Source organism: Pistacia vera, unplaced genomic scaffold (assembly GCF_008641045.1).
Source record: "Pistacia vera cultivar Batoury unplaced genomic scaffold, PisVer_v2 Contig480, whole genome shotgun sequence".
In the NCBI taxonomy this organism is placed as follows: domain Eukaryota; kingdom Viridiplantae; phylum Streptophyta; class Magnoliopsida; order Sapindales; family Anacardiaceae; genus Pistacia; species Pistacia vera.
Window position 1 is genome coordinate 90,658 of NW_022196313.1, and position 10,389 is coordinate 101,046.

The following is a 10,389-nucleotide window of genomic DNA, read 5'->3' on the forward strand; positions in this document are numbered from 1 at the left end:
TTCTAAAAGTACTTATAAGATTTAAAATAAGCTATTTTACTGCTTATAGATTTGAGCTTATTTAAAATGTTAAAATTTCAAAAATATCTTATTAGACTTTTATTTATTCTGGTAGTTAGAGTCTTTTTTGGTAAATTAATACAATAAATCTTTTTTCTATTTTCCTAACCAAACAATTAAGAACTTTTTCATAAATGCTATATTTTCATAAACTGTACTCTAATAAACTACTTTTCTATAAGTTCTATACGAATAAGTCATATCAAACCAACCCTTTATTAGGCTTTTATTACAATCTTACTTCATTAGTGAAGTTGAATTGATGTTTGGGTTAGCTGGTAATGGTGGGTTAAGAAAACCCAATTAGTGAGTGTTTTGAAAACCAGATTGGACCTTTTGGATGGATCGGTCCGATTGGTGACCCGTGCCTTCTTTGGTTCAGGTTACCATTTTTAACTATTCACAAAATCCCTAATCTAATTGCCAGCGAACAAAGGGCTACCAAGTGTCGGGGTTAGAAGGGTCTTGTAGAGTGGAGGTTAGTGGTTCAAGGGTTAGTGTCAGATTGAATTTTGGACACTAGAGTCTGCCAGAATTTGGCCAAAAAAATCAACCAATACGCTAGTCACGATCGGCGAATTGGTGGCTATCAAGTGCTGAGGTTAGATGAGTTTTGTAGAGTGGAAACTAGTGGTGGTGTTGGGTTTAATTTTGGACTTAGAAATCAGCCAAAATTTGGTTGGAAAAATCAACCCAATCATGACAGTGTTAGAGAGTCACGTCGGGGAACAAGGGCCAACGAAGTTCCAGAGTTTGAGGAGTTTTGTAGAGTGGAGGACGGTGGTTTAGGTGGTGGCCTCGAATTAAATTTTGGCTATCAGAACCAATCGTAATTTGGTTGGAAAAATCAATTTAGGGTCAGATCGTAGGATTTATTTGCTAGATTTCAAATCTATAGAAACCATTGCGTATTTTTTAGGGGTGTATTTACCAGGATTCAAACTTGGTGGATCAGTGGGACTACCAGTTTAACCGGTCAGACCTAGCAACTCGAGACCCAGCCCTTGGCCAGGTGACACTCGAAGTCAGGTTTCAGAACCTTGCTTAAACTATCTAGATGCGGTCTAAAGTTAAGTTGCTAAAAAGCTTAAAATTGGGCATGTTTGGCTCCATAACCAAAACTGTGGTGAATTAAGTTGAATGTTCCCATTTCCAAATTTAAGCAAACCGCCAACGCCACGACAATCTCATTTTATCACCACGCCTTATATTTATATTATGCTTATCACAATAACAACTTAACTTCTCTCAGCTTCCACCAACGAATTCAGATTCTTTCACTAACAAAGAAATGAGCGTCACCTTGTGTGGAAGTGCTTCTGCAAGTGCTTTAATGGCGTTTCATGGGAGTGAATTGATGGGTAAGGCCACCAAAATTCATGTTAAAACAACCCCTAGGAAGGGATAAAATCCTTTGCAAGTTTGTTTGTAATTTTAAATGGTTAATTTTGATTTGTTAAATTGAATTATGAAGTTCTAAACTTGGCCTAATTTTTACAGGTAGCTTGTGTGGACTATCCGAAACCGGATATTGATAATACGGCTAATTTCTTGGAAGCTGCTTACTTATCTTCTTCCTTTCATGCTTCTCCTCGTCCAACCAAGCCTTTGAAAGTTGTAATTGCTAGTGCAGGTGGCGTGTTTTCTCTTTTTATCTCACTCAGTTTTAGAATCCTCATGCTTTACTTTTGGAAATTTAACAAAATTATGAATAAAAACGTATTTTCTAAGTCAATGAAATTAAAGCAAAGATTATATCGAAAATCAGAGCTAGTAAGTTATCAAAACAAATAATTTCATTTTAGATATTTTGTACTTTTTAAGATTCTAATGGATTTATTTTCCCCAGCTAACTGTTAGTAGAATTTAGTTGGTCTTCAGAGTTAACTACAAATCTTAAACTCCATTTCACTACTTGTAAACTCTATATGGCTTGGCATTGTTTTTCTCGTTTCTAGGCTAACGGAAGCATTTGTCTGAATGGCATAAGTTATGGGGTTTTCCCAAACCGTAGATGATGCTGAATAGAAATGAGGGAGTGTGTTTATGGTTGTGCTGACTATTTTTTTTTTTTATGAAAATGTACTCATAATTTAGTGTAAGCATGTCAAGGGAGTTAGGTTCCTTAATTTTTGTGAATCTTGGTCTCCGTTTTCCTTTGGTCAATCTCTTTCAAAAGATGCACCCAGAAATATCAGCTTGAAGGGAAAATCCTGTTATCTATTATAGTGTTTCCTCTACGGGAAGAAGTTAAAGACCAAAAATACTGTTGATGAAATAGGCCAACCCTGTTAAGATAGTTTTAATAACTTAGAATAATGACAAAACACCCGATTTCAAATAGGATATGAACTTATGCGCATTATCACGTTGAAGTTTTGACTTATGAATTAAACCATTCTGTGAAAAGTTCCTTGGTGACTTGTGTTGACTCCACAAATGTCAGAAATTAGAATAATGACATAAAGTACGTTGGTTAACTTGAGAGAACACTCAAATTAGAGTGAGCTGGCCACCTTAAAGATAATGTTTCTTCCACCTAGTCAATTTGTTCTCATGGGTTTGGATAATTGAATGCAGCACTGACATTATATTCAAAGTAGAACCAAAAGGCAGGTCTAAATTAATGAAAGAGCACCGGCTCTGCATACCCATTGTATTTCCTAGAATTAGCAAAACTAAAGTTCCCTATTGGAACCAACTCATCTTAGTCAAACTGTCTTCTGAACAAGATTGCTTCAAGACAGAATATTCACTTTGGTATCTTCTCTGTGGGGCCCATCTCCTCAACAGATAAATTAAAACCCCTGTGGTCACCATTGTAATTTTTTTTTTTCAAATATGTACTATGGGAACTACTTAATCCTTGAATCTGTTAGCAAAGGTTCTCAAATTTGCTTGTGGACAGTGCAATTTGAGCATCCAAGACAATCTTCTGACATAATCCTCTGTTATTCTTGTGACACTTTAGCCAAAAGCTTTTACACTACTTAAACTAAAATAAACTTTCCATCTTTCCCATTTCTCTTTTAAAAAGTTTTTCTTATTTATGTTATATTGAAACTTCTAATTCTCAAAATTATCGCAGGTTTTGCTGGTTTATCAACTGCAAAATATCTGGCAGATGCGGGTCACCAACCTTTGTTACCAGAAGCAAGAGATGTTCTAGGTGGAAAGGTTTTTGTGTTGTTTTATCTTTACCACTTTCCAATTAGTTGACGCCAAACTAAAGATATATATGTATACTTTTCTGTTGATTTCTTAGTCTTTTGTTAACTTCTAGAAACTTACAAAAGCTTGCTAGTTAGTGATTAGAAGAGAGGTCTTTTTTCAGCATCATTGAAAAATAGGTGATTTCTATATGGATGACAATCTAGAAGAAGTTTTTCATTCTGGTTGATATTGTGGCATTAGTACTTTTCTGTTTATAGGAGCAAGGATGGACACAATTGCATGATAATTTTTGTTTCCTTCTTGATATCCATATGTAATGCAGGGTTTTATCTTTTCAATTTCTTTGTCACTCAACATTAAACTTTGGTCTTTTTCCTTATAGGTAGCTGCCTGTAAAGATGATGATGGGGACTGGTATGAGACAGGCCTGCATATATTTTATGAGTTGATATATTTTCTTTTATATTACTTTTAATTATTATTTTTTTGTATTATCATTTTAGTTCGTGATGCTACAACATTATTTTCTATTAACCATCATTCCTAAGTTCTACTGCATTTTTTACTCGGATAAATTATGCAAGTTTAGAAACTAATTCTTGTTTGCTGATGTCTTTGATGTTTGACTCAACAACTTCATTATTGTCTTCTAGTGATTGTTCTTTTGATGTTATGAATGTCTTAATAAGTTCTGATGCACTTTCACTTCATAGTGATGATCTAGTGGGTATCTTTTACCTTATGCAGTTTTTTGAATTTTGCAATAACAAACTTTGATGAAGTCACCTTTTTGTCTTTTCCTTTCATAAAGTAGGGCTAATCTTATGCATTTCCTTTTAATTGATAAATATTTTCTTTTCTTGCTGGCAAGTTTGGGCTTGCCCAAATATACAGAACTTGTTCGGAGAACTTGGTATCAATGACCAATTGCAGTGGAAGGAGCACTCAATGATATTGGCAATACCGAACAAGCCAGGAGAATTCATCCGATTTGATTTTCCTGAAGTCCTGCCAGCTCCTGTAAATCGTTAGATACTTGTACCTACCACTAAAGAAAAAAAGGAAACCCCTCGACCATTTTTATATGTTCAGCTTTTTTAAAAAAAAAGTATGTGCTCTTTACATAGATCTGGAAATGCATGTTGAAGAACCAAGGTTGGAAACAAAGAGTAAATTGGCTTGTTGGTTTATGTAGTTTTTACCTGATAAATATTTGAACACAAGTTTAATTCTTCCTACCATGTCTATGACGTAGTGGCCCGTAATCAATATATGTATTATAAGAAACAAAACATGTTACTAATTCATTAAAATGTTATTAGTAAAGGTGAACTAGAAGTTTAACTTATGAACAGAGATTTGCAAGTTAAACCTTCTCATTAAACAAGGAAACGAAGAATAATCTGCGCAATAAAGCCAAATCTCATGAATAAGAGAAAGAAGACCGCTGAAGGGTTCATCACTTATCTTTGTAGTTGTAAAACTTCAATGCTAACTTTTGTTTGTTAATGTCATTTATAATTTTTTTTTTTTCAAAATTTAAATTTCTTCAAATTTCCACAATTTTTGCAGTATATTTTTCCAGAATTAACATATTATCTCTCTTTGTTTTTTTTTTTTAGATGGAATTTCTTCACTTATGCGACACATTCAATGCTTATTCATTTTGACTCTACATTTTAATGTAACTGTAACGAATATGGGCGATTTTAAGGAATAATGAAATGTTGACTTGGCCTGAGAAATTCAAGTTTGCGATTGGACTAGCTAATGTTGAAGCCCAAGATGGTTTAACTGTTAAGGAGTGGATGATAAAGCAGGTACAGTGGTAATTTTGATTGCCAGTATTATGTGCATAGTGCATACAGGAGTAGGTAACACGTTTCGCTTGGTTAGCATACGACTCATTGCATGCCCCGTCATTGAAACTTTAGCTAAGAGAATATTTGGTATCTTAGATCTTACCTGATGTTTTGATCGTTAAAAGTTTTAGACACTTGACAATTCTGCTTGTTTGTGGATTAGTCTTTTAGGAACTTTAATTGTGGCATATGATACCTGTTAGACACTTAAAAATATTATCTTTGTTTGCTTGTGAAATTGCAAGATAATTAACGTTAGTTTGTAGCCATGGCCCTCATATTTCACTTTTTGAACAGCTGACCAAGTATGACATATATGTGTATGTATGCACAATGTGTCTGTGTGACTGTATCTACAAACTTAAGCATTGCTTTGTCTTTGACTAAAGAAGAATGTATCTTACCGACAAAGAGGTCCGAGGTGTTGTTAGTTGAGACTTGTACATTAGTGAAGTCACTCATGGGAGCAATGTTTTAAAAACCGATCCGGGCAGATAACCGGATCCCGGGTTAATAGATTGAACCGGTTCGACCGGCGGGTCAGACCGGACATCATTTTCTTGATCTCATTACCCAGTCAATGTTTTCTGTCTCCTTGTTCTTTATCTCATTAGCTCATGAATCTCTCATCTCTTATACGATTGAAAAGTGTCCACCAACAAACAACTTTTTATTTATTTTTCATTAAATGCAATACAGTACAATCTTCATCTTTTTTAAAGACATTTAATATTTGTTTTTTATTTTCAATGAAAGCTCATTAAATGCAATATAAGTACACCTTCTTTATTTATTAAATTAAATTATATATTTTCAATCTCTTCTATCAGGAACGAAGAAGAGTAGAGAGAGAAAGCTTTAACTTCTTTCTCCAACTCTCTTTGTTGTTCTTTACTCTTTCATTTCTTCTGTTTTAATTATTAAAGCTCTTCCGATTCTTCAGCTTTCCTCTAATCAAAAGGTGCATGCCTTCTACACCAAAACACACAAAACACATTCACTCTTCCTTTTTGAGAAAATCCTCATTTTCTTCTCTCTTATTTGCTATGTGCCGCCACTGTTATCTGCACCTCCACCATTCTCCACCACCATCGCCACCGCAGCAACAACGGCCTAGGGTTTCAACTCCTCACTTGTTGTTTCTCCTCTTCTTCGAGTTGGATTCTCTCTTCTTCTAGTGGCTTCGTTGATTATTATTATTTTTTTGGGTTGATTAGCCTCATGTCTTTAATTGAAAATTGTAAAAGGGATCTGAATCTTGGAACTTAGGAATTTGAGTTGACAAAACAGGTTGGACCGGTGGGTCGCTACAGTAACACCAGTCCAACCGCGAGTCAAAACGGATTAATTCTCATTTCCGGTTTTCTACCCTAACCGGCCCGGCTAAGCCACCGATTCCCGGTCAAACCGGTTAAACTGGTCGGGCCGGGCCGGGTTTTAAAACCTTGCATGAGAGTTGATGCAAGCCTCAAATTTCAACCATCTGAAAGAAGCCGCACAAACTTCCAGAATGCTAGAAACGGACAGAAATTGGGATACTTTATTCTTGGAAGAGTATAAGTAAAGAATTTGAAGTTCCTCCAAAATTTTGTGGCTTTGTTAGCTGCTGAATTCTGTCTCTTTTTGGGCGTTTATATTGCACAGTTTACACAAGATTTTGAGTTATTGTGAAGATCTAACTCTCTTGCAGTGGACATCTAGTCCTCCTCTGTATCTTTGTTCTCTTTTTCAGTATACTGGTGTTGCAATAAAAAATAAAAATTAAATGGTACCTCCAAAATATAGTCTAAATTCATGGAATAATTTTCCCGTAGAAAACTTTATTGATTGTGTTTGCTTTTGAAAGTTGTTAAAACTTTATTTATATTGTTGGGTGCCCTACCTATTAAATCTAGACTTTTGGGATTTTTTGAGTCTACAACATGGTATAAGTATCTATTTGACCTGGATGTTTTACCTCGTACTGTAGATTAAAGCCATGAGGAATGTGTTTGAACACAAATATTGTTTTTTTTTTTAATCTTTGGGAATTAATTCACTAGTACTTTTTATAGCCAGTCTAACCTAGGTTTATATATAAATCAGCTTCTGAGTTGAGTTGGTTATTCTGTATCGTTCATGTTAAATTTATTGAATGCTAGTGCAAACTGCAAATTTAGCAGGTTAACATGTATATTAGGTCGAGTTGAGTTCTATATTCTCTATCTTCAAAGTTAAATTTTCATGCTTTGTGCTCATTTGGCATAAACTTTGCAAATATTTCAAGCTGAATGATTGACTAATTGTTTTGTCTTTTAAATTTTAGGGAGTACCTGAGCGCGTGACGACAGAGGTATTTACTGCCATGTTAGAGGCACTACATTTTATTAACCCTGATGAATTGTCAATGCAATGTGTATTGATTGCTTTAAATCGATTTCTTCAAGTACAGTAATCCTCTTTTTTTTTTTCATAATTTTTTTTAATCTCTTGATTGTCCTCTAGAAACTTTATATTGACATCAATATCAAAATAATTTAAATGATCTTTGGTGAAGTCTGGCTGGCGATCTAATGTTGGATTAGTGTATAGATGTAAAACTAAACATATCAAGTAACATATCACTTCTATTTTGTTTACCATGACCAAATTTACTCCCAAACATTTTTTGCTGCTCTCTTTGTGTTTGAAAGGTTTTGGGGTATGGTCGCATTTTGCGAAAATGATTTCTCATTTTCAAAGTATAGAACATGGAGACAATGTGTTGATTAAGAAATTTTAGAAAAATGTTTCATAAAATGCAAATCATTTTCTAACTTTTGTAAAGGAAATGACAAATCTTTCATAAACACATGCACAACAATGTACCTCATTTGCTACGTTCAACTTCTTTAAAGATCCATCTACATAATAATTACTTTCCATTTTACAAGACGGATATCAATTAGAATATAAATCAATATTTCCCTTTTTATTTAAAGAATGCTTTCATTCTCCTTTTGATTCTATTTTAGATTGACATAGGTTGAATGATCTATGGGTCTTTTATCAAATTAAGCGAATTACTTTTCTTTACTTTGTTTTACTATCTGATCAAGTCAAATCGGGACCTAATTTAGTTTTCTCATGATAACAACTAACATATTGTTGTGAATATTATGTGTGTTTTGGTCATATCTGTGTATATGAAAATAGGTATAATCTGAATAAGCATTGTTGTTGATATACTATTGGATATACGTTTCCAATTATTTATACTTAATATACATAAACGAACTTCTGTAGAGAATGGCTGATTCAGAATATATTTTTGTAGACCTTGTGTATGGGTGGTCTAACAAAATGAGGCCTGGAAATTTCATAAATGGAAAAGAGCTACTTCAGCGTATGTGAAAATCATTTAATCTTTAAGATTATCTGAAAATGCAAGTACTGAGGTAACATGGGAATATCATATTACTAACACTTGTCCTATATCATCGCTATCAATTTTTTTGTTCAAATGTCTTTGTCCGTGAATTCCTTTAAATGGAAAGGTAAGTTGATAGAATGTAAAAATTTATTTCAATCATTAAAATGCTTTGAAAATGCAATTATTTAGGTAAATTGGGAAATTCATATGAATTGCTCTTTTTATATTATCAATTCATCACTACTTTTCTTCATTTATTTACTTTCAATTTCATTGTCATTTGCTGCTAATTAACTCCTTCACAAATGAATACTCATTCCTTCTTTGAACAGTCAATTGGATTCTTATCGTATATAATTAGCTATCTTTGGGAATTGTTGACAACTTCATTTCTACAAGCTAAATCATGAGTGCAGTGATTAACTGATACAGATTATTTTCATCTGCAGGTTCGACAGGAAACTGAAAAACACGTATGATCATCTACTCTTCAGCAGGTCCTGCTCTTAGTTAATGCTTAATCCTCAGTTCTGTTTAGAGAGATGGTGCTGTTTGTGCAATAGTTCATTAGTGATTCAATGCAGATTGGTTTACAAAGCTAATAGTAATTGGACTATCTTAATGCCTTTTAGGTTGCCCATGGCTGAAGAAGATTTTGTCTTTAGCTTCTGCTTGATGTTATCTTACAGTATCTAGTAATATTGCTTTTTGATTGTGTATTGAGTTTCATCTATGTGTCTCCTTCTTTTACGGAAGTCCTCTCTTGAGTGTGTTGACATGTCTGTAACATGTAAGATAAAGTTCTAATTTATAGACTACCTGTTGGCTATTTTTCTCTCCTTGTTGAATGCATATATACTGAACCACCGGATTTGTTTGTTTGCCCGTACCTTTAAATTCATTATTTCTACCCTACACCCTACCGTTGATTAGTGGGAAATAACATAAACTTTTGGATTCTGACCTGGTAATGGTCAGCTTTTGCTTAACATATTGCAGGCATGGGTAGCTGTGATGGTGAGGCACCACATGAAGGAACTACTTTGTTATATTTAAATATTTAGGAAAAAATTGATGTTGATAGTTAATTGTATGCTCTTCTCTGTTTAAATATGTTGGACAATATATAAGTCGATGTCTATCTTTTTACCCCTTTTTCTTATTCAAAGTACAAACCAACTGCATTAACCTCATCTTTCTTTGATTTTGCATGAACTGGTTAATTCATGATTCCTTGTTTTATGTAGGAATATTACAACCCTAACCAGTCCATGCTAGAGTTAGTTTTTGCCCCTGCTGAAGAATGGATCTCACGCAGCGACTCATAAATAATTGATGCGACAATGAAGGAGCTTGCTAAACTCTTTCCTGACGAAAATTTTGCTGATCAAAGCAAAGCAAAAATTGTGAAGTACCGTGTTGTAAAAACACCAACGTTAGATGGCCAACCTTTTAAACCTTTCTGTAAATTTCAAAGGTTCCAATTCCTTGATTTATTTAACATAGTAAGTTTTCGTTGATGCAACAAATTATCTTCAATATCACTTGAATTTGTGACATCCGCATGGATTGGGAAAGAGAACTTCTGATTGGGTGATTGTGACATCCCACATTACTTGTGAAGTATTTGATGTTAAGAAGGGATGAAGTTTCTTACATATTTAAAACAGACGTTGGGTTATAAAAGCCCAAAAACAAACTGCACGGTTCTCTTAGTGTGAAATAACTTTTGAGATTAAAAGTAGACTGTCTTGTAAATTGTGAGTATGATAGATGGCATTAAGGCCAATCCTGATCAAAGTGTCGGTGGTGTGAACAAGTTTCTAGCAGGGTATTACAAGCAAGGATGCTTGGATTGCAAGAGGGCTTGATTGTGACATCATAAATCAGCCAGGAAGAGAA

At 34.1% G+C, this 10,389-nt stretch overlaps 2 protein-coding genes across 23 annotated transcripts; both read left to right on the plus strand.

Moving 5' to 3' along the window:
* The first annotated feature begins 1,181 nt into the window (after positions 1 to 1,181).
* On the plus strand, positions 1,182 to 4,693 carry LOC116146640 (15-cis-phytoene desaturase, chloroplastic/chromoplastic-like). 5 transcript variants are annotated; one of them, XM_031432056.1, is made up of 5 exons: positions 1,182 to 1,421; positions 1,565 to 1,693; positions 3,149 to 3,237; positions 3,617 to 3,678; positions 4,106 to 4,693. In XM_031432056.1, exons 1-5 carry the CDS (start codon positions 1,352 to 1,354, stop codon positions 4,155 to 4,157), a joined length of 402 nt encoding a protein of 133 aa, XP_031287916.1. In that variant the 5' UTR covers positions 1,182 to 1,351; the 3' UTR covers positions 4,158 to 4,693. The 5 variants fall into 5 exon arrangements, 3 of the variants coding, with proteins under 3 accessions (XP_031287916.1, XP_031287917.1, XP_031287915.1); XM_031432057.1 differs by having other exon boundaries at positions 3,617 to 3,648; XR_004130536.1 differs by having other exon boundaries at positions 1,561 to 1,693; positions 3,149 to 3,648.
* Positions 4,694 to 4,864: 171 nt separating this feature from the next.
* Positions 4,865 to 10,184, plus strand: LOC116146641 (15-cis-phytoene desaturase, chloroplastic/chromoplastic-like). Of its 18 annotated transcripts, none has more exons than XM_031432058.1 (4): positions 4,865 to 5,054; positions 7,402 to 7,521; positions 8,937 to 8,960; positions 9,735 to 10,178. In XM_031432058.1, the coding sequence occupies exons 1-4, from the start codon at positions 4,959 to 4,961 to the stop codon at positions 9,813 to 9,815; spliced, it is 321 nt and encodes a 106-aa protein (XP_031287918.1). In that variant the 5' UTR covers positions 4,865 to 4,958; the 3' UTR covers positions 9,816 to 10,178. The 18 variants fall into 18 exon arrangements, 2 of the variants coding, with proteins under 2 accessions (XP_031287918.1, XP_031287919.1); XM_031432059.1 differs by having other exon boundaries at positions 7,402 to 7,428; XR_004130548.1 differs by lacking the exon at positions 4,865 to 5,054 and adding an exon at positions 8,392 to 8,512 and having other exon boundaries at positions 5,930 to 7,521; positions 8,937 to 8,984.
* The last annotated feature ends 205 nt before the right edge of the window (positions 10,185 to 10,389 follow it).